We start from the raw sequence: 27,929 nt of genomic DNA, 5'->3' as shown, positions 1-27,929 counted from the left end.
TAAATTCCCAGACCGCCATCTGCTGCCTGGAGTGGGTAACGCAGTTGAGTAAAATGTTTATTTGTCAGACAAAAGTTAAAGGGTAGGAATAAGGGACATCGCTGGTCCTAAAATATTCATTACCCCCCCCCCCCCCCCCCCCCCCCTAAATAAATCAATATCAGTCAATATATTTTTTCTGTGACTTTTTTTTATTCGTCAACCGTTCCATCGCATCTTAAACTTCTAGTCCCTGGGCAGGTTATTAAAAACAATTACAATATAGACAATCATTGAACAGTGAGCATACACAGAGTAACATAGGACAAGCAAGACATAGCATAAAGACAGAGCAACATAGGACAAGCAAGATGTAGCATAAAGACAGAGCAACATAGGACAAGCAAGATGTAGCATACAGACAGAGCAACATAGGACAAGCAAGACACAGCCTACAGACAGAGCAACATAGAACAAAAAGCAACAAGACAAAATCTATAAAAGCAACAAAGTGTTTCCACACCTCACAAGCTCCAGACAACATGGAAAGTGGTAATACACAGCTAGGGATTATGTTCACAAGTCTGATTGACCTTTAGCCATGTCTTCATGCAATTTGTGAAAGTGTGATGTGTGGTGCAGTTATGTGTGTCTGATGGCAGTGTATTCCAGACATGGGAAGCTCTCACAGAGAAAGCAGATTTACTAAAGGTGCTTTTCCTTAAGGGAACTATACAGTCACCTCTCATGGCAGACCTTGTGGATCTGCTGCCATATGTTTGGGTTTTCTGTTTAACAAAAATACTGAGTGGAGGGGGAGCCAGGCCATTTAGGATCTTGAATACAAGACATGCGTCGGTGTATTGCACAAGATCTTCCCAACTCAGGAGCTCATGCTTTCTGAGGATGTAACAGGTATGATTTCATCCATCTCAAGGCATCGGGGGAAAAGTTGAACTTGGACAATTTTGTGATGAGAATCTCATGGTTAACAGTATCGAAAGCCTTCCTTAGGTCCAGAAACACAGCCCCGACAACGCCCCCTTTGTCCATCTTGGACTTCACATTTTCCAGAAGAAAGAAGTTAAAGCAGAAGAAAGCAGTTATGTTATAAATACAAGTTTAATCTGTACTTCAATGCACATCTGTTGTGCATTATAAAAACAGAGGAAGAAAGAGGAGGTGGTGAGAGAGGTGTAAAAGACAGAAAGGGAAAGAGGTAAGCACATAGGAGCAGGGAAGGCAGCACATGATTAATGAATCACAGTGCTACATAAATATTCTCTCAGTTCATCACAATTACATAATAGTGTCACTCGTCGGCCCAAAGGTTCTTAAAAGCAGGTGAGGTGGTGATGATGGGACTGGGGGTTGGCATCCTCTCACATCAAAACATATCTGCAGACGAGAGACAGATGGAGAGAGAGCATGTTTAAACCTTGTGTTTATATTTTTTATTCTAACATTGTTAGTCATCAATCAGGAGGTGAAATGCAAAACTGACCTGGGATCATTAACTCTGGGACTACTGCATCTCTATCTGTATTTCAATGTAAAGCATCTCTTTAATAATACTTCCTGTATAATATAAACTGACCTGGGATCATTAACTCTGGGACTACTGCATCTCTGTCTGTATTTCAATGTAAAGCATCTCTTTAATAATACTTCCTGTATAATATAAACTGACCTGGGATCATTAACTCTGGCACTACTGCATCTCTATCTGTATTTCAATGTAAAGCATCTCTTTAATAATACTTCCTGTATAATATAAACTGACCTGGGATCATTAACTCTGGGACTACTGCATCTCTGTCTGTATTTCAATGTAAAGCATCTCTTTAATAATACTTCCTGTTGACCTGACCAAGTGACCTCTCACCTCTGATCTTGCTGTGCCCTCTATGTAGCCAGTTCAGATGCAGGAGGAGTTCACCGACACAGCTGATATAACCTAGAGGATTTAGGGAGAAGAGGAGAGAGGGATGAAGTGAAGGAGAGAGACTGTTATTGAGAAAATAAGGTAGTTAAAGCGACAGTGTTCAACAGGAATCTGTGTGTGGCCTCACCTGGTGTCCACACCACACTAAGTGGCTGCAGAGTACTTTATGCTGAAAAACATGAATGGACACATGAGGACAAACAATATAGTGTAGTTATAGAAATAATGAAGTGTCTTACTATTCTCCATGGTTGGCCCTCTTGCCTATTCTTTGAAGGTGGAAGGAGCCACAGTTTTACACCTGAACCTGCTTACTGCACAACACAATCCATCAATCAGATTGATACATGTGTGTGTAGGTGTGGGTTATAGGGTGTCTAATTGTTCTACATTTTTTCAATATGGGTGATTTAAAATAGCCTGTTTTGTTTTTGCACAGACATCACACCCTTACCTAAACAGCACCCTCACCTGAGAAGTAGAAATCAAAGGGAGAGAAACTGTGAATTGAATAACTGCAGTTGACATAGCTCAGTAAATGGAAGAATACTCTTATTGCAATGTGAATGGCTCCTAAAAGAGCCTTTGGTTGTGCATAGTGACGTCTATGGTGTTGCCAGGGAACAGCACCCTCTTTGAAGAAGTAGGAGGTGAAGATCTCCTGCACACGGATTGCCTCTCTTGCTGCGTTGTTGGACCCCATCCTTGAAACATCCTGCAGAGCAGCAGACTCCTCCTCTGGCACACGGCGGCGAGCTGCAGATCCCCTCCTGGTCCTCGTGTCCATCCTCATGAAGTTACGCAGGACACAGGTAGCCTTCACACACCTGAATTCCTCCAGGAGGCAGTCCCAGATGACCCTGGTCACCCAACCTTGCAGTGCCCTACACGGTAACTGTAGGCAATCGTTATGAAGGAATCTCCAGTTACAAGGTCTCTGTAGGAATATGGAAGACAATGTAATTATTAGACTGTTACATCACCAGGTCATTGTGGATTACTAAAGTATAATGTCCCTGATAACAAATCATGATAACATTGGATTGATAGATGCATGGGCACACATATGTACATGTGTAGCATGTGACAATGACAGAATCATATCAAGGATGGCATCACAAATGAATACATAAATACCACTTGAAGCTTGATGATGAGTTGATCATTTGAATCAGCTTTGCAGTGTGAAGGCAAAAACAAAAATATGCCCCTCTTTGAGTCCCCAGGACTGAGAACCACTGCTCTTCATTGAGACCTCTTCATATGTAGACTGGCTTTCATAGAGCTCTTTATCTGAGGACAGAAAACCTCACAAGAAACAGACTTCATTATAGTCAAATTACACCACACTGAATATTATGTTACTATTATCTCCATCCTCACTTCTAGGGACAGGAACTACACAAAAGTACCTGCCCTATCCAGAATAGCCTCCTCTCTCACTGACAGTTGGGGCTGCTATCCTTTCACCCTCCTCCATGGCTGTTCTACATTTGGAGTTTGTTTTTTTACAGTGATAAATAGATAGCTGGTCTGATGTGAAGGAGGAGGTTGATCATCAGGAGTCAGATGTGAAGGAGGAGGTTGATCATCAGGAGTCAGATGTGAAGGAGGAGGTTGATCATCAGGAGTCAGATGTGAAGGAGGATGTTGATCATCAGGAGTCAGATGTGAAGGAGGAGGTTGATCATCAGGAGTCAGATGTGAAGGAGGAGGTTGATCATCAGGAGTCAGATGTGAAGGAGGAGGTTGATCATCAGGAGTCAGATGTGAAGGAGGAGGTTGATCATCAGGAGTCAGATGTGAAGGAGGAGGTTGATCATCAGGAGTCAGATGTGAAGGAGGAGGTTGATCATCAGGAGACAGATGTGAAGGAGGAGGTTGATCATCAGGAGACAGATGTGAAGGAGGAGGTTGATCATCAGGAGTCAGATGTGAAGGAGGAGGTTGATCATCAGTGAACCTCTAGGATTGTGGCTGGGCTGGTGTTTCCACTTCCAGCTTGGTCATATATTTTGATACCTTGAATGTTGATATTGTGAACCTATGTTATATATTTGTACCTCATGTTTAATGAAGTGATGTCACTAAGTACTTCCCCAATATATACAGTGCAGTCGGAAAGTATTCAGACCCCTTCACCTTTTCTACATTTTGTTACGTTACAGCCTTATTCTAAAATGTATTAAATCATTTTTTTCCCTCATCAATCTACACACAATACCCCATAAGACATCACATTGCCCCATAATGACATCACGTTGCCCCATAATGACATCACAATACCCTATAATGACATCACAATACCCCATAATGACAAAGCAAAAACAGGTAAATAAATGAAACATTTTGATTTTCTTTCAAAAACAAGGACATTTCTAAGTGACCCCAAACTTTTTGTATAGACCTAGGCTGTTCATTATATACATCTACATGATGTATTGTTACACCATGTAGGAGCAGTATAGACCTAGTCTGTTCATTATATACATTTACATGATGTATTGTTACACCATGTAGGAGCAGTATAGACCTAGGCTGTTCATTATATACATCTACATGATGTATTGTTACACCATGTAGGAGCAGTATAGACCTAGTCTGTTCATTATATACATCCACATGATGTATTGTTACACCATGTAGGAGCAGTATAGACCTAGGCTGTTCATTATATACATCTACATGATGTATTGTTACACCATGTAGGAGCAGTATAGACCTAGTCTGTTCATTATATACATCTACATGATGTATTGTTACACCATGTAGGAGCAGTATAGACCTAGTCTGTTCATTATATACATCTACATGATGTATTGTTACACCATGTAGGAGCAGTATAGACCTAGTCTGTTCATTATATACATCTACATGATGTATTGTTACACCATGTAGGAGCAGTATAGACCTAGTCTGTTCATTATATACATCTACATGATGTATTGTTACACCATGTAGGAGCAGTATAGACCTAGTCTGTTCATTATATACATCTACATGATGTATTGTTACACCATGTAGGAGCAGTATAGACCTAGTCTGTTCATTATATACATCTACATGATGTATTGTTACACCATGTAGGAGCAGTATAGACCTAGTCTGTTCATTATATACATCTACATGATGTATTGTTACACCATGTACACCAACAAAAAAAGGGAGATTATATTATTTTATACTAATACAATTGCTCAGAGAAAGAGATTTAGTTGAACATGTTATTCTCAAAAGGTAAGGGTCTGAATTACTGCCACCCATGTTTTCAATACTCCAGCACCCTCCCCTTGGGAGGATAACGACACTGAAATGTTTAATGAGATTAGAGAACACATTGGGTGGTATCTTAGACCCTTCCTCCATACAGAATCTCTCCAGGTCCTTGATTTATTTAGTCTGCGCTTATGGACTGCCCTGTTCAATTCAAACCACAGGTTTTCAATGGAGTTCAAGTCTGAAGACTGAGATGGCCATTGAAAATGTTGATTTTTGTGCTCAATTAAAGTAAAGTAAAGTAAAGTTTATTTATTTATTTTATACAGTAATTTTTGCTCATCATTATCAATGGTATCAATAACTAGGTGCTTATTTTGATATCTAGTTATTTGACTGAATCAGAAATACAGATGTGGAGTAGATGTAGAGTTTGTTTTAAATTCTCATAAAAAAAATCTGAACTAATCAAACAACACTTGTTGCTCTTTGTACGTGTTGATATAATATTCATATTTAATGGAGAGAACAAAACGTTTCCCTAAACTGCTTTATAATATTATAATTCAATGAAGAATAAAAATAGTTTTCCCTCCTCAACTGCGTTTCCTCCCTCCAGACAGCAGATGGCGATATGTGTCTTTCAGGCGATGTTTCTAGTGTGACGTATAATCTAGTGGACGGAACTCTTCTTCAACAACTGCAGCCACCTCGGTAGCTCGCTAGCCGACAAAGTCGGAACATTCAAGTTCTTTAGACAATTTCGTGGTTTAATTGCCACTGTGATTTAAACATGCTTATGTGGAAACAACTAGCTACCCCATTAAATGTAATATTTACGTTGTAAGTCAACTAGCTGGCTGGTTAAATTAGCACTATGCTAATGCTAACTAGCTATTATCTCCGACCATGAGTTCACTAAGCTACTCTCCTCCTGTTAAAGAAGAGGTCTGCTGGACGGAGAAAGAAGCTCTGGTGAAAGAGGAGGAAGAGGAGGCTGTTACAATACAACAACAAGTAGAGGGTGAGGCTGTTACAGTGAAAGAAGAAGAGAAAGACGTTACAGAGAAAGAAGGGGAAGACGCCTTCAGAGTGAAAGAGGAGGAGGATGTTACAGTAAAAGAAGAGGAGGAAGATGCAGTTTTTGGAGTGGAGGATGAAGAGGGGTCAATTACTGTCAATGATGAAGAGAAGACTGGAGAACTGATTAACACCAGTAAATACAGTGAGTACTATCTAATAAAACAGGGACATTGATCTGATTAACACCAGTAAATACAGTGAGTACTATCTAATAAAACAGGGACATTGATCTGATTAACACCAGTAAATACAGTGAGTACTATCTAATAAAACAGGGACACAAACTCTGCAGTTGTTGAACTAATGTGTGATTTTTAAAAGGGCATTCTACACTCAAATATGTTTTTGTACTGTATGAATTGTTCATGACGTCCTCCAGGGATTTTTAAACTTTTCCTGTTGAAAAGTGATATATAAATACAGTAAATTATAAACACACTAAAGGGAAACAAATAAATGTTTTGAGCAAAATAGTCTTTTTTTAACAACTGCAAACTAGAAGGAGTGAGTGATGTCATAGTAAGGCCTTCAAGGAGTTGGCTTGATGGGAAGTCGTGATGTCATCCAATAGGAGGCTGATCTTCATGTGAATATTCATTATTCTTTTTAAAATCCTTCCTGTTCTGTCAAGTATGTTGTTGATCATTGCTAGAAAGCCGTTTTCAAGTCTTGCATTGACTTTCAAGATGATTTAAGTCCAAACTGTAACTAGGCCACTCAGGAACATTCAATGTCATCTTGGTAAGCTCCTCCAGTGTAGATTTGGCCTTGTGGTTTAGGTTATTGTCCTGTTAGGACGTTTTTTTGTATTCAGATCTCTGAAATGCTCTCTACCTACGTAACATTTAGTGTCTCCTTGTGTTACGCTGGGGAAACAGTTTTTATGGGCACAGAAATCCTAAATAATTTCAGAGTTTGCTAAATCCAATGATTCTAACCGAGAGTCACCTTAACTTTATTGACAACACCCAAATAGATACTGTCATTAACGTCCTTCTTCAATAATTACACATAATTCTTAATACTGTAGCTGTTTAGTTATAGTCACATGTTCAACTATCATCAGCTGATCCAGGAAATCATTTTCTGAATGACAGTCACATGACAAACATCACGACATGCAACAACAACCAAAGTGCTTCTTCATTCATTACTCTGGTAAAGACAGTTATGCTGTGCTGCACATTGGATCCAACATCCCTAACAAATTCATGTTTATAAAGTGTTATTGTCTACTTGATTTACAGTAGGGTCTCGTTAGTCTGTTTGGACACAGAGATACTTCGCTCATAATGTGTAGAGAACTGTTCCTTGATGGATAGGCTATTGTACAACACACAGAGCTATTTTCCTATATTCAGGACATTTAGAATGACAACACATTACAGAGTAGCCTAGTGGGATTATTCACAAAATTATCTGGTGATCAGGTTATGAAATGTCATGACAAACATTTTAGTTTCCATGTTTCACCTGAAATATTAAATGATTTATAGTCCTAGGTCTATGTTATTGTTAGGTGAAGTTATGGGTCCTACAGTAGGTCTACGTTATTGTTAGGTGAAGTTATGGTTCCTACAGTAGGTCTATGTTATTGTGAGGTGAAGTTATGGGTCCTACAGTAGGTCTATGTTATTGTTAGGTGAAGTTATGGGTCCTAAAGTAGGTCTATGTTATTGTTAGGTGAAGTTATGGGTCCTACAGTAGGTCTATGTTGTTGTTAGGTGAAGTTATGGGTCCTACAGTAGGTCTATGTTGTTGTTAGGGGAAGCTATGGGTCCTACAGTAGGTCTATGTTATTGTTAGGTGAAGTTATGGGTCCTACAGTAGGTCTATGTTATTGTTAGGTGAAGTTATGGGTCCTACAGTTGGTCTATGTTATTGTTAGGTGAAGTTATGGGTCCTACAGTAGGTCTATGTTGTTGTTAGGTGAAGTTATGGGTCCTACAGTAGGTCTATGTTGTTGTTAGGGGAAGCTATGGGTCCTACAGTAGGTCTATGTTATTGTTAGGTGAAGTTATGGGTCCTACAGTAGGTCTGTGTTGTTGTTAGGTGAAGTTATGGGTTCTACAGTAGGTCTGTGTTGTTGTTAGGGGAAGCTATGGGTCCTACAGTAGGTCTATGTTATTGTTAGGTTAAGTTATGGGTCCTACAGTAGGTCTATGTTATTGTTAGGTGAAGTTATGGGTCCTACAGTAGGTCTGTGTTGTTGTTAGGTGAAGTTATGGGTCCTACAGTAGGTCTATGTTATTGTTAGGTGAAGTTATGGGTCCTACAGTAGGTCTATGTTGTTGTTAGGTGAAGTTATGGGTCCTACAGTAGGTCTATGTTGTTGTTAGGGGAAGCTATGGGTCCTACAGTAGGTCTATGTTATTGTTAGGTGAAGTTATGGGTCCTACAGTAGGTCTGTGTTGTTGTTAGGTGAAGTTATGGGTTCTACAGTAGGTCTGTGTTGTTGTTAGGGGAAGCTATGGGTCCTACAGTAGGTCTATGTTATTGTTAGGTTAAGTTATGGGTCCTACAGTAGGTCTATGTTATTGTTAGGTGAAGTTATGGGTCCTACAGTAGGTCTGTGTTGTTGTTAGGTGAAGTTATGGGTCCTACAGTAGGTCTATGTTATTGTTAGGTGAAGTTATGGGTCCTACAGTAGGTCTATGTTGTTAGGTGAAGTTATGGGTCCTACAGTAGGTCTATGTTATTGTTAGGTGAAGTTATGAGCCAATTTGTTAAACACTTGGTGTACAAACCCTCATTGTCAGGCTGATGGAAAAGCTAGCCAAAGAGCATTTTACTGGTTGAAGTGTTTTTTAAGTATAAAGCAGTTGATTTGCGACAATAACACAAACATATTAAGCAGGAGATTCAAGCGAGCTTTACAATTATAATCCAAAAGTAATGTGAAATGCACTCATAAGCAACCTGTAAATGGAGGCTATTTTTGCTGTCAACCTATGAGAACTCCCCTGTGTTTTCCCCCACGGTGGTGAATTAGTGAATAGACACAGAGCTTAATGTGAGTTTCCTTGAGTAGCACTCCTGATCTTGTCCTGATAGTGTGCTGTAATATTCAGAATACAAGGACGAGGACCAGCTGCCTCCAATTGGAGATCAACCCCAAAAACAACAACATAGAAATAGAAAAACTAGAACTTAAACATAGACATAGAAAACCACCCAAAAACACCCCCTGTCACGCTCTGCCCACACTACTATAGAAAATGACATCTTACAAGGGTCAGGACGTGACAACTACATCCATAACTAGTGGTTTCCTCATTACCAGATATACTACATCCATAACTAGTGGTTTCCTCATTACCAGATATACTACATCCATAACTAGTGGTTTCCTCATTACCAGATATACTACATCCATAACTAGTGGTTTCCTCATGACCAGATATACTACATCCATAACTAGTGGTTTCTTCATTACCAGATATACTACATCCATAACTAGTGGTTTCCTCATTACCAGATATACTACATCCATAACTAGTGGTTTCCTCATTACCAGATATACTACATCTATAACTAGTGGTTTCCTCATTACCAGATATACTACATCCATAACTAGTGGTTTCCTCATTACCAGATATACTACATCCATAACTAGTGGTTTCCTCATTACCAGATATACTACATCCATAACTAGTTGTTTCCTCATTACCAGATATACTACATCCATAACTAGTGGTTTCCTCATTACCAGATATACTACATCCATAACTAGTGGTTTCCTCATTACCAGATATACTACATCCATAACTAGTGGTTTCCTCATTACCAGATATACTACATCCATAACTAGTGGGTTCCTCATTACCAGATATACTACATCCATAACTAGTGGGTTCCTCATGACCAGATATACTACATCCATAACTAGTGGTTTCCTCATGACCAGATATACTACATCCATAACTAGTGGTTTCTTCATTACCAGATATACTACATCCATAACTAGTGGTTTCCTCATTACCAGATATACTACATCCATAACTAGTGGTTTCCTCATTACCAGATATACTACATCCATAACTAGTGGTTTCCTCATTACCAGATATACTACATCCATAACTAGTGGTTTCCTCATTACCAGATATACTACATCCATAACTAGTGGTTTCCTCATTAGCAGATATACTACATCCATAACTAGTGGTTTCCTCATTAGCAGATATACTACATCCATAACTAGTGGTTTCCTCATTACCAGATATACTACATCCATAACTAGTGGTTTCCTCATTACCAGATATACTACATCCATAACTAGTGGTTTCCTCATTACCAGATATACTACATCCATAACTAGTGGTTTCCTCATTACCAGATATACTACATCCATAACTAGTGGTTTCCTCATGACCAGATATACTACATCCATAACTAGTGGTTTCTTCATTACCAGATATACTACATCCATAACTAGTGGTTTCCTCATTACCAGATATACTACATCCATAACTAGTGGTTTCCTCATTACCAGATATACTACATCTATAACTAGTGGTTTCCTCATTACCAGATATACTACATCCATAACTAGTGGTTTCCTCATTACCAGATATACTACATCCATAACTAGTGGTTTCCTCATTACCAGATATACTACATCCATAACTAGTTGTTTCCTCATTACCAGATATACTACATCCATAACTAGTGGTTTCCTCATTACCAGATATACTACATCCATAACTAGTGGTTTCCTCATTACCAGATATACTACATCCATAACTAGTGGTTTCCTCATTACCAGATATACTACATCCATAACTAGTGGGTTCCTCATTACCAGATATACTACATCCATAACTAGTGGGTTCCTCATGACCAGATATACTACATCCATAACTAGTGGTTTCCTCATGACCAGATATACTACATCCATAACTAGTGGTTTCTTCATTACCAGATATACTACATCCATAACTAGTGGTTTCCTCATTACCAGATATACTACATCCATAACTAGTGGTTTCCTCATTACCAGATATACTACATCCATAACTAGTGGTTTCCTCATTACCAGATATACTACATCCATAACTAGTGGTTTCCTCATTACCAGATATACTACATCCATAACTAGTGGTTTCCTCATTAGCAGATATACTACATCCATAACTAGTGGTTTCCTCATTAGCAGATATACTACATCCATAACTAGTGGTTTCCTCATTACCAGATATACTACATCCATAACTAGTGGTTTCCTCATTACCAGATATACTACATCCATAACTAGTGGTTTCCTCATTACCAGATATACTACATCCATAACTAGTGGTTTCCTCATTACCAGATATACTACATCCATAACTAGTGGTTTCCTCATGACCAGATATACTACATCCATAACTAGTGGTTTCTTCATTACCAGATATACTACATCCATAACTAGTGGTTTCCTCATTACCAGATATACTACATCCATAACTAGTGGTTTCCTCATTACCAGATATACTACATCTATAACTAGTGGTTTCCTCATTACCAGATATACTACATCCATAACTAGTGGTTTCCTCATTACCAGATATACTACATCCATAACTAGTGGTTTCCTCATTACCAGATATACTACATCCATAACTAGTTGTTTCCTCATTACCAGATATACTACATCCATAACTAGTGGTTTCCTCATTACCAGATATACTACATCCATAACTAGTGGTTTCCTCATTACCAGATATACTACATCCATAACTAGTGGTTTCCTCATTACCAGATATACTACATCCATAACTAGTGGGTTCCTCATTACCAGATATACTACATCCATAACTAGTGGGTTCCTCATGACCAGATATACTACATCCATAACTAGTGGTTTCCTCATGACCAGATATACTACATCCATAACTAGTGGTTTCTTCATTACCAGATATACTACATCCATAACTAGTGGTTTCCTCATTACCAGATATACTACATCCATAACTAGTGGTTTCCTCATTACCAGATATACTACATCCATAACTAGTGGTTTCCTCATTACCAGATATACTACATCCATAACTAGTGGTTTCCTCATTACCAGATATACTACATCCATAACTAGTGGTTTCCTCATTAGCAGATATACTACATCCATAACTAGTGGTTTCCTCATTAGCAGATATACTACATCCATAACTAGTGGTTTCCTCATTACCAGATATACTACATCCATAACTAGTGGTTTCCTCATTACCAGATATACTACATCCATAACTAGTGGTTTCCTCATTACCAGATATACTACATCCATAACTAGTGGTTTCCTCATTACCAGATATACTACATCCATAACTAGTGGGTTCCTCATTACCAGATATACTACATCCATAACTAGTGGTTTCCTCATTACCAGATATACTACATCCATAACTAGTGGTTTCCTCATTACCAGATATACTACATCCATAACTAGTGGTTTCCTCATTACCAGATATACTACATCCATAACTAGTGGTTTCCTCATTACCAGATATACTACATCCATAACTAGTGGTTTCCTCATTACCAGATATACTACATCCATAACTAGTGGTTTCCTCATTACCAGATATACTACATCCATAACTAGCGGTTTCCTCATTAGCAGGGAGGAGTTTCTGCAACCAAATTGTGTCGCCCTTATAGTCCAAACACAGAAAGGGGCCAATATTGGAGACCAAAAGTCGTCCGGCACGCTGCTTAGAGTTTCAACAACATGAATAACTTATTTCTAGCCTACAATCATCGATGTTACTACTAATGTGAAAACAAGACAAAATATGACTATTCTTGCTCATTTTAAGACAATTGTTAAATCATTTTAACATTCATTACAGACGTCAATTGTTGTATAACATCATGGCTACGCTGTTGGCATCACCTTTTACAGTGGATTACCGCTGTTGTGGGCCTTTAATCATCTGTCTGACTTTGTTGTTCACACAGGAGAGAGACGTGACTATCGTGGGTCCTCTGAGGAGCCTCAACAACATCATGATGCTGACAAGGCAGAGAAGAGTCTCTCCAGATCAGAACACCTCAAGAAACACCCGCAGAGATCCACAGGGAAGAGAACTCACTGCTGCTCTGACTGTGGGAAGAGATTCACCTCATCAACAGGCATTAAAATTCATCAGAGAACACACACAGGAGAGAAACTCTATAGCTGTGATCAATGTGGGAAGAGTTTTGGTCAATCTAGCAATCTGACAGTGCACCAGAGAACACACACAGGAGAGAAACCATATAGCTGTGATCAATGTGGGAAGAGTTTTACTGAGTCTGGGGGTCTGATATTACACCAGAGAAGACACACAGGAGAGAAACCTTATAGCTGTGATCAATGTGGGAAGAGTTTTGGTCAATCTAGCAATCTGACAGTGCACCAGAGAACACACACAGGAGAGAAACCATATAGCTGTGATCAATGTGGGAAGAGTTTTACTGAGTCTGGGGGTCTGATATTACACCAGAGAAGACACACAGGAGAGAAACCTTATAGCTGTGATCAATGTGGGAAGAGTTTTGGTCAATCTAGCAATCTGACAGTGCACCAGAGAACACACACAGGAGAGAAACCATATAGCTGTGATCAATGTGGGAAGAGTTTTGGTAAATCTAGCAATCTGACATCACACCAGAGAACACACACAGGAGAGAAACCATATAGCTGTGATCAGTGTGGGAAGAGTTTTACTGAGTCTGGGGGTCTGATATTACACCAGAGAAGACACACAGGAGAGAAACCTTATAGCTGTGATCAATGTGGGAAGAGTTTTGGTCAATCTAGCAATCTGACAGTGCACCAGAGAATACACACAGGAGAGAAATCCTATAGCTGTGATCAATGTGGGAAGAGTTTTGGTAGATCTGGCCAGCTTACAGTGCACCAGAGAATACACACAGGAGAGAAACCTTATAGCTGTGATCAATGTGGGAAGAGATTTGGTCAATCTGGCCATCTGACATCACACAAGAGAACACACACAGGAGAGAAATCTTATAGCTGTGATCAATGTGGGAAGAGTTTTGCTGATTCTGGCTCTCTGACTCAACACCAGAGAACACACACAGGAGAGAAACCTCATAGCTGTGACCAGAGATAATCTGATAAAAGATCTCTGATCAAATATCAGAAAATACATACATGAAGGAGTTGTTTCATGATATCAATGAATTAATGTCACAATGTAGAATGTTTTAACATTGTAGAAGGAGTATTTTAATAATGTCACAATGTAGAACCCTAAACGTTTGTCCCCTGTTCTATTGATTTCAACATGATATGGATATTAGCCTCAGAGGGAAAATCCAGGCTCTGAAATGGAAGAGTTACTATTTATGTGATATAACAAAAAGTGACTAACAAAAAAAGAGTTGTGTTACACTTACCATGTTGGTGACCCACTTGAATCACAATGCAACACTTCAAAATGTAGCGAGCTGTTTTCTACAAATTGTCCTCTAACCAGGGATGTACACATTATTCCCAGATTCCGTGTGGTTTTTGAGCTGTTAGTTTTAACAGGACGTGCAACTTCATCTCCCTCCTGTCACACAAATGATTTTAGCATGATATCGATGAGTTATGACAAATAAGTGTTGTGTTCCTTTGTTTAGCGACCCCTAAATTTAAATGCATCACTCCAAAATGTAGCTGACTGTCTTCTGCAGGTTGTCCTCTAACCAGTGAGGTAAAATATATCTCCCATTTCCATGTGTTTTTTTAGTTGTGTTAGTTTTAACAGCACGTACAACCTGATTTCCCACCTAATCGCTATCAGTGATTTATTGCTACTTGTCATAACAACAGTGTTTCTGGTGCTTGTGCAGTTTATAAGAAGCTTGTTTAATAAAAATACAAGTAATATGATTATTGTGGCAGATGTTTGTGTATGTAGCACATTTTATGTTTAGATTTTCAATTCATCCCAAACTGTTTCTGCTTATTGGTTTTTGATTTGGACACGCCCACCAGACATTATTTCCTAAAGGACTTAATGATGAAATGCATGGAAAATATCCCACCCAGCAAAATGTAATTGAAAAGATGTTGAAAATAAGACTATGCCCAACATCCAATACACATTCAGTTTTAGTTGAAAGTGAAAGTTGAGAAGATGTAGTTTTTTTCATTGACTTGAAAACAACTTAAATTCAACGTCCTTGCAGCCTATACACATTGACTCAGTATAATAAATTGGTCTATAATCAATTGTATTAACAATCCTACATCACTCCAGCATTTATTGACAACATTCAAATTCTAATTGTCTTTATTCCACTACTGAAGAAGCATGACTCAAATCACCTCATATTTCAAACATTCAGCCTGACAAAAGATACGTGTTTTATTATTCCATGCCTCACCATTAAGTTAATTATTGCCAATACATATTAACAAAGGGGTGTACATTTGGTTTGATATTTCATATTTACAATTAATGTAACATTTAGTAATCAATGATTTATGCAACCAACTGACAATTTTTGGGTACAATTATATTGATGTAATATCAGGGATAATTTTATAATGTAATTTTATAATATCAGGGATCATTCTCAGATGTGCCAACCCAAATGTACTAGAGCATGACATTGGGGACTGGGCCCCGATCCAACAACATGCCTATCTAGTGAACCCTGAAAAGAGAGAGAAGCTCTGCAGTGAGGTGGAAAGTTACTATGGATATTGCAGGAGTTTCCTCTTGAAATCAGACATGTCTGTGGTAAGGACAACTTGGTTGCTGATTGTCTCAAGGGTGGGCAGTCAAAAAGATTTGCGTTTAGCCAGTGTGTTGCCATGGATCACAATTTATTTTGACACGTTTTTCCGTGTTGGAGATGAGTTTTATCTCTTATTCTTTTCTGTATGTTTTTGAAACTGCACTGTTGGTTAGGGGCTCGTAAGTCAGCATTTCACTGTTAGGTCTGTTGTATTCGGCGCAGTACAATTTGATTTGAGTTTTGTTATACGGCATGTTTTTCCGTATTTGAGATGATTTTTGTTTGGGCTCGTTCCAAGGGGACGAGAGTTCTAGAAGCTAGTGAGTTTTAGGAAGACGAGTGTTCTAGAAGCTAGTGAGTTTTAGGAAGACGAGTGTTCTAGAAGCTAGTGAGTTTTAGGAAGACGAGTGTTCTAGAAGCTAGTGAGTTTTAGGAAGACGAGTGTTCTAGAAGCTAGTGAGTTTTAGGAAGACGAGAGTTCTAGAAGCTAGTGAGTTTTAGGAAGACGAGAGTTCTAGAAGCTAGTGAGTTTTAGGAAGACGAGAGTTCTAGAAGCTAGTGAGTTTTAGGAAGACGAGAGTTCTAGAAGCTAGTGAGTTTTAGGAAGACGAGAGTTCTAGAAGCTAGTGAGTATTAGGAAGACGAGAGTTCTAGAAGCTAGTGACTTTTAGGATTCTATAGACAGAAAAAGGAGAAAAAAATAGTACGATTGTATATTATTATTTAGAAATACGTGTTTTTTCTTGTTTTTAATTGTTGACATCCAGTAGACACCATGTTTATATTGGTGAAGGTGAAGCATTGTAGTTGATTATAATGTGAAATGGAAGTTGTTTTCTGTTGATGGTGAGCAAACTTGTCCAACAAAAATATAGGATATATTTGTTGTCTTAAGGTGTTACTGGCTTTGGTTTTTCCATTTATGTTTTGAGGTTGGACATTAGCACGTGGGAAAGGGGCATACCAAGTCAGTTGTACAACTGAATGCATTCAACTGAAATGTGTCTTGGGTGCACTGATTGGTGTCACCTCGTTAGTCAGTATGTGTTACACCTGTGCTGGCTTGTCCATCTCGTTAGTGGGAAGGTGTTTCACCTGAGCTGGTCCAGGTTCTATTTAAGAGTGTCTGGCCCAGTGCTCCAGTTGTCTTGATACATGTGGAGAGTCAACACCTTTAGTTGCTCCACCTTTTTGGTTTGCTTCCTGTCTTTAAGTTTGGTGTGGGATTTTCTTTTGTTTTCCTCTTCTTGGGCAGATTTAGTGGGTCTCATGGTGGGTGTCTTTTAGGTCCCAGTTGTTGTTACTAGTCAACTTCCAGTGGACACCCCCATAGTGTCTTTCAGAGCCCCTCCTAAAAAACAAGTTATATTTTGGGTTGGATATTGCATCATATTGTTGATATTTTAATCAATGGCATTTCCTTACAATGCTCATTAGTCTTTCAGTTGTTAGTCTTCTGTTTTTTATCCTCATATTTGTGTACTAAATGTTTATTTTCATAGTTTTTTCCTGTGAAGCCATTGTGTTGCATCCATGTCTGACATGTGCTGTATAAATAAAGCTTGATTTGATTTGAACACATTGTAAAACAAATTTACCCAATGACTGACCAATCAACAAACTATTGGTCCACCTTAGTATGAAAAACCGTATCAATCACTCTTTTCCAGCCTGCTGAAGGCGTGGTGGAGTGGTAAACACCACCCCCGGCTCTACCAGGGGCTTGAGGTGGTCTCCCACAGCTCTGCTTATGTCATGTTCTGTGGCCTTGCTGTTCCATTTCTTGACTGTCCCTGCAACACAGAAATAAACACATTTAGTCATATTATATAAAACACTCAAAGTAATGGATATGGAGCATCTAGGGCCTCAGTTACACCTGGCACCTAAATGTGACTTCTGATCACTCCAAGCTGCATTAGGTTCAGATCTACCAGGATGGGCTTTTGACATAGTCTGGATGCAGTCCGGCCATTGAATATGCATCAGCAATGTAAAGAGGTGGGGTGAATGAGGGGAAAAGTACATTTTACACAAATGACCTTCATAAATCAAATGTTGTTGGTCACATACAGGTGTTCAGCAGATGTTATTGCGGGTGTAGCGAAATGCTTGTCCACAACAAATACCTAATACACACAAATCTAAGGTAAGGAATGGAATTAGGAATATATAAATATATGGATAAGCAATGTCAGAGCAGCATAGACTGAGATACAGTTTATACATATGAGATGAGAAATGATATGTAAACATTATTAAAGGGACTAGTGTTCCATTTATTAAAGTGGCCAATGATGTCAAGTCTATATGTAGGCTGCAGCCTCTCTGTGCTGTTTAACAGTCTGATGGCCTTGAGATAGAAGCTGTCTTTCAGTCTTTCGGTCTCAGCTTTGATGCACCTGTACTGATATCGCCTTCTGAATGATAGCGGGTGAACAGGCAGTGGCTCAGGTGGCTCGGGTAATAACAAAAAACATGTATGTATGCCTAAGGGGAAATTCACTTTCATACAGCTTAAAGGGGTGAGAAATTACACCGATATCAGTGGACAATTTGCACTAATGTAAATAAATATAGATGATGGAACATATTCCCTTTTGCTGATGTGATGAACCGCTAAGGGGACATAAATATTTACCATCTAAACCATGTGTGACCTCTCACCTCTCTGGCTGTAGAAGTGTTCTGCCTAACCAGTCCCTCAACAGCTCTCTGACTGAGCTCCACCCTCACTGGGTCTTCAGAGGAGAGGAAGGCTGAGGAGGGATGGAAGGATGAATGGATCAGTCACTCAATAAAGTGTAGAGCTGCTGTCTATGCTGTCTGACAAAATCACAATTTTAGTAGTTCGTTAAAGTAAATAACGCTTTATGACTGCTGAATACCAACTATTAAATCACTTAGGGTTTAGGGTAGGGATGTCCCAAGGATCCCAGATAGCATTGACCATTGTGCATTCTTCTGTCTCTTTTACATAGCAGGTGATGGGTTCTGACTTCTGAACTTGAAAATATTAAATATCCTTATTATGTGAAATTGAATGAAACAATGTATGTTGATGCTGATATGATGTACAATATTCCATGATGTTTCTATATGATAACAATAGAGTAATATATTTAATATGTCATATACTATTTTTTAACAGTTTCACTAATTAATTTTAATTAACTTAATCATTATGATTCAACATCAGTTCACCGTCTCACCTCATACTGTATTGGAGCAGCAGCAGCTGACTGCCCAGTTCAACATCAGTTCACCGTCTCACCTCATACTGTATTGGAGCAGCAGCAGCTGACTGCCCGGTTCAACATCAGTTCACCGTCTCACCTCATACTGTATTGGAGCAGCAGCAGCTGACTGCCCAGTTCAACATCAGTTCACCGTCTCACCTCATACTGTATTGGAGCAGCAGCAGCTGACTGCCCAGTTCAACATCAGTTCACCGTCTCACCTCATACTGTATTGGAGCAGCAGCAGCTGACTGCCCAGTTCAACATCAGTTCACCGTCTCACCTCATACTGTATTGGAGCAGCAGCAGCTGACTGCCCAGTTCAACATCAGTTCACCGTCTCACCTCATACTGTATTGGAGCAGCAGCAGCTGACTGCCCAGTTCAACATCAGTTCACCGTCTCACCTCATACTGTATTGGAGCAGCAGCAGCTGACTGCCCAGTTCAACATCAGTTCACCGTCTCACCTCATACTGTATTGGAGCAGCAGCAGCTGACTGCCCGGTTCAACATCAGTTCACCGTCTCATCTCATACTGTATTGGAGCAGCAGCAGCTGACTGCCCAGTTCAACATCAGTTCACCGTCTCACCTCATACTGTATTGGAGCAGCAGCAGCTGACTTGATCGTTGATACTAATCATCATGTTTGAATCTGAGAGTAAATAGAGCCGACTACACTCTAAAAATGACGGGTTCAACTGGAGTTGTTCTCAGATCCCCTAAGAACCGTAGGGTTCTTGGTCAATGAAAAACAGCCACAAAAGGTTCTTCAAAGAACTTGTTAGAAGGTGGGTTCATCGAGGAACCTCCATTGTTGCTGGACTGTGTTTTAGTACTATATCTCTTTACACAATGATGAAAATAATCATGGCCTCTAAACCTTCAAGCTGCATACTGGACCCTATTCCAACTAAACTACTGAAAGAGCTGCTTTCTGTGCTTGGCCCTCCTATGTTGAACATAATAAACGGCTCTCTATCCACCGGATGTGTACCAAACTCACTAAAAGTGGCAGTAATAAAGCCTCTCTTGAAAAAGCCAAATCTTGACCCAGAAATTATAAAAAACTATCGGCCTATATCGAATCTTCCATTCCTCTCAAAAATTTTAGAAAAAGCTGTTGCGCAGCAACTCACTGCCTTCCTGAAGACAAACAATGTATATGAAACGCTTCAGTCTGGTTTTAGACCCCATCATAGCACTGAGACTGCACTTGTGAAGGTGGTAAATGACATTTTAATTAGATCTTAGTGCTGCTTTTGATACCATCGATCACCACATTCTTTTGGAGAGATTGGAAACCCAAAATGGTCTACATGGACAAGTTCTGGCCTGGTTTAGGTCTTATCTGTCGGAAAGATATCAATTTGTCTCTGTGAATGGTTTGTCCTCTGACAAATCAACTGTAAATTTCGGTGTTCCTCAAGGTTCTGTTTTAGGACCACTATTGTTTTCACTATATATTTTACCTCTTGGGGATGTCATTCAAAAACATAATGTTAAATTTCACTGCTATGCGGATGACACACAGCTGTACATTTCAATGAAACATGGTGAAGCCCCAAAATTGCCCTCGCTAAAAGCCTGTGTCTCAGACATAAGGAAGTGGATGGCTGCAAACTTTCTACTCTTAAACTCGGACAAAACAGAGATGCTGTTCTAGGTCCCAAGAAACAAAGAGATCTTCTGTTGAATCTGACAATTAATCTGGATGGTTGTACAGTCGTCTCAAATAAAACTGTGAAGAACCTCGGCGTTACTCTGGACCCTGATCTCTCTTTTGAAGAACATATCAAGACTGTTTCAAGGACAGCTTTTTTCCATCTACGTAACATTGCAAAAATCAGAAACTTTCTGTCCAAAAATGACGCAGAAAAATTAATCCATGCCTTTGTTACTTCTAGGTTGGACTACTGCAATGCTCTACTTTCCGGCTACCCGGATAAAGCACTAAATAAACTTCAGTTAGTGCTAAATACGGCTGCTAGAATCCTGACTAGAACCCCAAAAATTGATCATATTACTCCAGTGCTAGCCTCCCTACACTGGCTTCCTGTTAAGGCAAGGGCTGATATCAAGGTTTTACTGCTAACCTACAAAGCATTACATGGGCTTGCTCCTACCTATCTTTCCGATTTGGTCCTGCCGTACATACCTACACGTACGCTACGGCCTCCTAATTGTTCCTAGAATTTCTAAGCAAACAGCTGGAGGCAGGGCTTTCTCCTGTAGAGCTCCATTTTTATGGAATAGTCTGCCTATCCATGTGAGACGCAGACTCAGTCTCAACTTTTAAGTCTTTACTGAAGACACATCTCTTCAGTAGGTCCTATGATTAAGTGTAGTCTGGCCCAGGGGTGTGAAGGTGAACGGAAAGGCTGGAGCAACGAACCGCCCTTGCTGTCTCTGCCTGGCCGGTTTCCCCTCTTTCCACTGGGATTCTCTGCCTCTACCCCTATTACGGGGGCTGAGTCACTGGCTTACTGGTGTTCTTCCATGCCGTCCCTGGGAGGGGTGCGTCACTTGAGTGGGTTGAGTCACTGACGTGGTCTTCCTGTCTGGGTTGGTGCCCCCCCTTGGGCTGTGCCGTGGCGGAGATCTTTGTGGGCTATACTCGGCCTTGTCCCGGGATGGTATGTTGGTGGTTGGAGATATCACTCCAGTGGTGTGGAGGCTGTGCTTTGGCAAAGTGGTTGGGTTATATCCTATCTGTTTGGCCCTGTCCGGGGGTTTCATCGGATGGGGCCACAGTGTCTTCTGACCCCTCCTGTCTCAGCCTCCAGTATTTATGCTGCAGTAGTTTATGTGTCGGGGTGCTAGGGTCAGTCTGTTAAATCTGGAGCATTTCTCTTGTCTTTTCTGGTGTCCTGTGTGAATTTAAATATGCTCTCTCTAATTCTTTCTCTTTCTTTCTTTCTCTCTCTTGGAGGACCTGAGCCCTAGGACCATGCCTCAGGACTACCTGGCTTGATGACTCCTTGCTATCCCCAGTCCACCTGGCCGTGCTGCTGCTCCAGTTCCAACTGTTCTGCCTGCAGCTATGGAACCCTGACCTGTTCACCGGACATACTACCTGTCCCAGACCTGCTGTTTTCAACTCTCTAGAGACAGCAGGAGCGGTAGAGATACTCTCAAAGATCGGCTATGAAAAAGCCAACTGACACTTACTCTTGTGTTACTGACTTGTTGCACCCTCGACAACTACTATGATTATTATTATTTGACAATGCTGGTCATTTATGAACATTTGAACATCTAGGCCATGTGCTGTTATAATCTCCACCCGGCACAGCCAGAAGAGGACTGGCCACCCCTCATAGCCTGGTTCCTCTCTAGGTTTCTTCCTAGGTTTTGGCATTTCTAGGGAGTTTTTCCTAGCCACCGTGCTTCTACACCTGCATTGCTTGCTGTTTGGGGTTTTAGGCTGGGTTTCTGTACAGCACTTTGAGATATCAGCTGATATAAGAAGGGCTATATAAATACATTTGATTTGATTTGACTTCTTCCGGGAACGTCGCAATTACAACTGAAAACAATGGTGACAAGTTTGGATGCGACAACAGTTAAAAAGGTTAAGTTGGGTTGATGTTTGGCTCTGAATATGTCTCGAAATAATGTATTATAATAATATAACATACTAATAATGAATAACGAAGACAATGATGGTTTTCTGTGAATATCTTCCATAACGTTACTATAGTTAATTATCGTAAATATTAGAAAGCCGGGTTTGACCGTCGGCGTTGTATGAGCTACAGTACAGTACCGTTAGCTAGCTAGCTAACGTTATGTCCTAACTAGGCACAACTAGGTTTGGATTATTTCCTCAACTATATTCTTTCCCATATATTCTATATCGTTTCCATAAAGCCAACATGGCTTTACACTCTCATTAATGTAAGTTTCCAATCTAGAGCAGTTCTCACTTTTGTGATAATAAACTAGCTAACTTAACTAACTAACTAAGGACAGTGACCTGTCCAGACGAGATGTTACAACGAACTGAATCGTCAATGGAGGTCTTCCTCTTTATATAGCCTGCTACAGCATGCAATACTATTAACTCACAAGGGGGCATAACGTTACATGGACAATACTATCCCATTCTGGAAACGTTACATGTACAATACTATCCCATTTTGGAAACAATACATGTACAATACTATCCCATTTTGGAAACGTTACATGTACAATACTATCCCATTTTGGAAACGTTACATGTACAATACTATCCCATTTTGGAAACGTTACATGTCCGCCCCCTTGTGGAGGGAAATTAATATCTTAGATGGTAGCTGTAGATGGGATTCAAATGCATAATGGTATTAATACAGTGTCTAGACTACCTCTCTTGTATAAATGCCCTTCAGAATCCAAACACAGTATTGCCACGCAGCAAAATGTTGCGTATAATCTTTCAAGTCAGCCTGATAAAATATTGAACAATTTGTGTACAAAGATATCTTGAAATGTGATATTAGGGCTGTATGGCAGTACTGTTACTGTATGGCAGTACTGTATTGGCTAGTGCTTTCTCCAATATGTTCTTCTATTTTACATTACATTGTATGTCGATGACATTTATCTTTCAATATTTATTTAATATATATTTTTTAATGCTTGAAAGACTATTCTTTGACACATTTTCTCTTCCTTTGAAATTCTTATAGGACAGAACATGGACACAATGCAATTGGGATCAAGAAGAAGGTACAGATTGTCACGCCCTGACCAGGTGAACTCGGGTATATTGGGTCAGGGTGTGTCAGGTTAGGTATTTTTCATTGGTTTGTGTTTGGTTTACGTTTTAGCCTTGTGTAGGCTCTAGGTGGGTTTATTTCTATGTTGGGTTCTGTCATTCCCAATCAGAGACAGCTGTCGCTAATTGTCTCTGATTGGGATCACATTTAAGTTGCTGTTTTCCCCACGCTGTTTGTGGGGTGTTGTCTCTTTGTTTGAGCACGTAACGTATCTGCATTTTTCTTGATTTTGTGTACATGTACATGTTTAATTCCAGTGTGTTGAATAAACATGTGTTCGCTCCCAGCTGCGTTTTGGTCCGCTTCCTCGTCACCATGCGATGCACGTTACACAGATATGTTGTAGGACAGCTGCATTTCAAGTGTACATTTAACCTACATAGCAGTCAATACAAACTGACATCTATTAGCATACAAATGTGTGCAAATTATCTTTTCAGATCTTCTCAGAAATGAATCAAGTCCATGGAATGGATATAGACAAAAATATAATTCAAGGACTATCAGAGGTAGAGAGGCGAGGCAGGGGTGAGGACATCATCCTGCTATTTTGACAGTCCCTGAAGGACAATACAGAAGAGGGATTTGCTCTTATTCCTTCCCTTTCTCTAATGTATTTTGTAATAAAATTAGCAAGTGTAGTAAGATCATTGCTTTACTTTACTAGGACTGGAGACCACAGCAGTGATTCTGCTCTTGCCCTACCTCTTCAATGATGACCCGAGTGGCCTTTATGTCCGTGACAAGGTATGCCTATGCACCAATCATCTGTTTCTTCATAAACATAGGTGTGCATGCTTATATAAAACTACAGCTGAACATTTGTTATGTTCTTTGTTAATTGTTTGTGTATTAGTCTTTTCTTACTTTTGTTGACACAGATTTTCACCGCTCTTCACTCCTTTACTGCACATCGGTGGAAATCCATTTCACCATGAGAGTGAAATCCCGCTGGCCTTTGATGGGGAGAACATCCAGGCCCTCGAGGACGTCCCCCATGGGACTTGGGGCTCTGCTACGACTGGATTTTTTATTTTCCCTTCAATTTCCCAAAAATGTCAGAAAAACAGTTATGTTGTTAAGTTACTGTGTTCTGGGGATCAGAGAAGTTGGGGAGAAGTTACCAGGGCCGGTCATAAAGATGGAAAACTTCCTAACATAACTAAGTGGATACGATATACACACTAAAGCTGAAAAATCTGTATTTAGCATCAAGTCTACAATATTGTTAGTTGACCTGTGATTCATTTTTTATGTTTTTATTGTACATCATTATAATTTTTTTAAATGTCATGAAAATCACTATACAAAATAAATGTATTATTTATTATGGTCTGACATGTCTGCAGAAATGTTGCAATTTGGTAATGTGTTTTGTTTGGTAAATTGTTTTGTAAATATTTATTCACATTTGTGGTGCCACTAAATAAACAATGAATTATTTAAATCTGTCACGGTTTTCGTCGGTAATGGAGGACCAAAACGCAGCAGGTATGTGTAAGCTCATCTTGACGTTTATTAACTTCCCAAAATAACAAAACAAGTGAACGAACGATATACAGACAGTCTTGCAAGGCACAAGGCTAAACACAGAACAATCTCCCACAAACACACCCAACTAATATAGGACTTCCAATCAAAGGCAACACCACACAGCTGCCTTCAATTGGAAGTCCACCCCAATTAACTCTACATAGAAACACACTTACTAGACTACACATAGAAATACATAAACATAGACCATAAACCCGGAAATACTAAATCAAACGCCCTTTTACCAAAACACCACCCCGAACCACATAAAACAAATACCCTCTGCCACGTCCTGACCAAACTACAATAACAATTAACCCTTATACTGGCCAGGATGTGACAAAATCAATATTGTCAATATTGTTATTATTAAAATATGTTTTTATAACGGAGGGAGCGTGGACAGGGAGTTAAAAAATGAACCCCAAAAGGTTCTTTGAGGAACCATGATAAGGGTTTCTTCAAAGAACTTAGAGGTTCCCACAAAATGTTCTTCAAATAACTTATAGGGGTTCCCCCACAGTTTCAGTTTGAAGAACCCCTAAAGGATACTCCAGGAACCTTTACTTTTTAGAGTGTATATTGATAAAAGTCACCTTGTCCGAGAGACATTTACATAGTTACCTTGGCTCACTCTAATTTTATGGAAAAAAGTTTATTCAATAAATCTAGCAACTCCTCTCATACTGGGAAGACCCCCCCCCCCCCCCCCCCCCCCCCAGACCTTAAGGGCAGTTTATTTCAAATGTAGTACCCGGATGGAGAAAGTCCAATAAGCGTTTTATAGTTTCATCCAACTGCCCAGACTTTGTAGACTGTTTAATAATGCTTAAAGCTCATCTTTATCAAATGATCCATTAAAGATACCAACTCAAAACCTACGTTCGTCTACATATGGGTTGTTTAAATTGTATCTAATTATATTCCCAGTATTACTTCATCAAATCTCTAGTAATCATTATACACACATACAATTCATCATATTTTCATATATTCACAGAATCCATATAAAACGTAAGAAATTCTCAGGTAGTCACGACAACCATTCCATTTGCTTTTTCAAGGACTCTCCAAACATCCTCCCAGCAGAACAAAAAATTAACTTTAGTTTCCCAGACAATGACCATGGGATCCTCAACGGTTCTCTAACCTCCCAGAGACCACGGCAAAATCAAGCCTCCCAGGAACTATAGACCTTCCGCTGCTTTCTAAAATATCATCATTTATTATCCACATTTCAATCATCTGATTCAGCATATTTCTATATGTTACTATCCAAACGACAGATTAAGACTCATTTCCACAGTCAAACAACTCTCATATCACAGTCACACAACTCTCATATCACAGTCACACAACTCTCATATCACAGTCACACAACTCTCATATCACAGTCATACAACTCTCATATCACAGTCACACAACTCTCATTTCACAGTCACACAACTCTCATATCACAGTCACACAACTCTCATATCACAGTCACACAACTCTCATATCACAGTCACACAACTCTCATATCACAGTCACAACTCTCATATCACAGTCACACAACTCTCATACCACAGTCACACAACTCTCATATCACAGTCACACAACTCTCATATCACAGTCACACAACTCTCATATCACAGTCATACAACTCTCATATCACAGTCACACAACTCTCATATCACAGTCACACAATGCTATTCTCAAACATACCTAATCAATTAGTTGTTTTTCAACAATATATTAACCTGCAGGAACATTTTCACATTTCTATCTAATGGTTAGTTCCTAGGATAATGTAACTCATACATTTACATCTTTCAATACTTCTAAAATGGTGTCCAGGTTTAAAATAATTACAGGTTTAAAACAATTACAGGTGCACCTTACTATCTTATACTATATCATAAATAGTCTTAACTAGTAAACACAGATTCTAGTTTTCATCCAGTTTACAGAGATAGCTGACTGGGCCCTGTTTACACCTCCACACAGGAGTACACACTCAGAGCCTCCTGACTGGGCCCTGTTTACACCTCCAAGGTGCCCCCCCTCACACAGGAATACACACTCAGAGCCTACGAGGATTTTATAAAATCTCCACTTTGCGTGTTTCGCTCACCTCATTATTTTTTAAACTAGGTTTGAGTTGTGGTATCCACTCAGATCAAAGGTGGGTTCATTTGCTCCGTTCCCGAAGTCTCCCTGAGATCCCAAGTTTGAGGGATCCCTGGTGCACCATTTACCCAGGTCGTCAGGAGCCAGGTCATTTACCCAGGTCATCAGGAGTCAGGTCATTTACCCAGGTCATCAGGAGTCAGGTCATTTACCCAGGTCATCAGGAGCCAGGTCATTTACCCAGGTCATCAGGAGCCAGGTCATTTACCCAGGTCATCAGGAGCCAGGTCATTTACCCAGGTCATCAGGAGCCAGGTCATTGACCCAGGTCATCAGGAGCCAGG

The 27,929-nt window shown here is 39.7% G+C and overlaps 2 protein-coding genes across 2 annotated transcripts in view; both read left to right on the top strand.

Moving 5' to 3' along the window:
- LOC145875823 (uncharacterized) overlaps positions 1–27,929 on the top strand; it is a 369,621-nt gene that overhangs the window by 219,067 nt on the left and 122,625 nt on the right. The window lies entirely within an intron of this gene.
- Positions 5,146–15,086, top strand: LOC145875818 (uncharacterized). Its single transcript, XM_082971624.1, has 3 exons — positions 5,146–5,161; positions 6,180–6,365; positions 13,160–15,086. Exons 1-3 carry the CDS (start codon positions 5,146–5,148, stop codon positions 14,317–14,319), a joined length of 1,362 nt encoding a protein of 453 aa, XP_082827750.1. The 3' UTR covers positions 14,320–15,086.

This window comes from Salmo salar, unplaced genomic scaffold, assembly GCF_965601325.2.
Source record: "Salmo salar unplaced genomic scaffold, fSalSal1 ptg000360l, whole genome shotgun sequence".
NCBI classification, from domain to species: Eukaryota; Metazoa; Chordata; class Actinopteri; order Salmoniformes; family Salmonidae; genus Salmo; species Salmo salar.
The sequence above is the reverse complement of the archived record's forward strand: the minus strand, read 5'-3'. Positions and strand labels throughout refer to the sequence as shown.

Bases quoted from the DNA above. Each gene is read 5' to 3' on its own strand.
- LOC145875818 (XM_082971624.1), top strand. The intron at 6,366-13,159 runs GTGAGTACTATC...TTGTTCACACAG, and splicing joins GATTAACACCAGTAAATACA to GAGAGAGACGTGACTATCGT.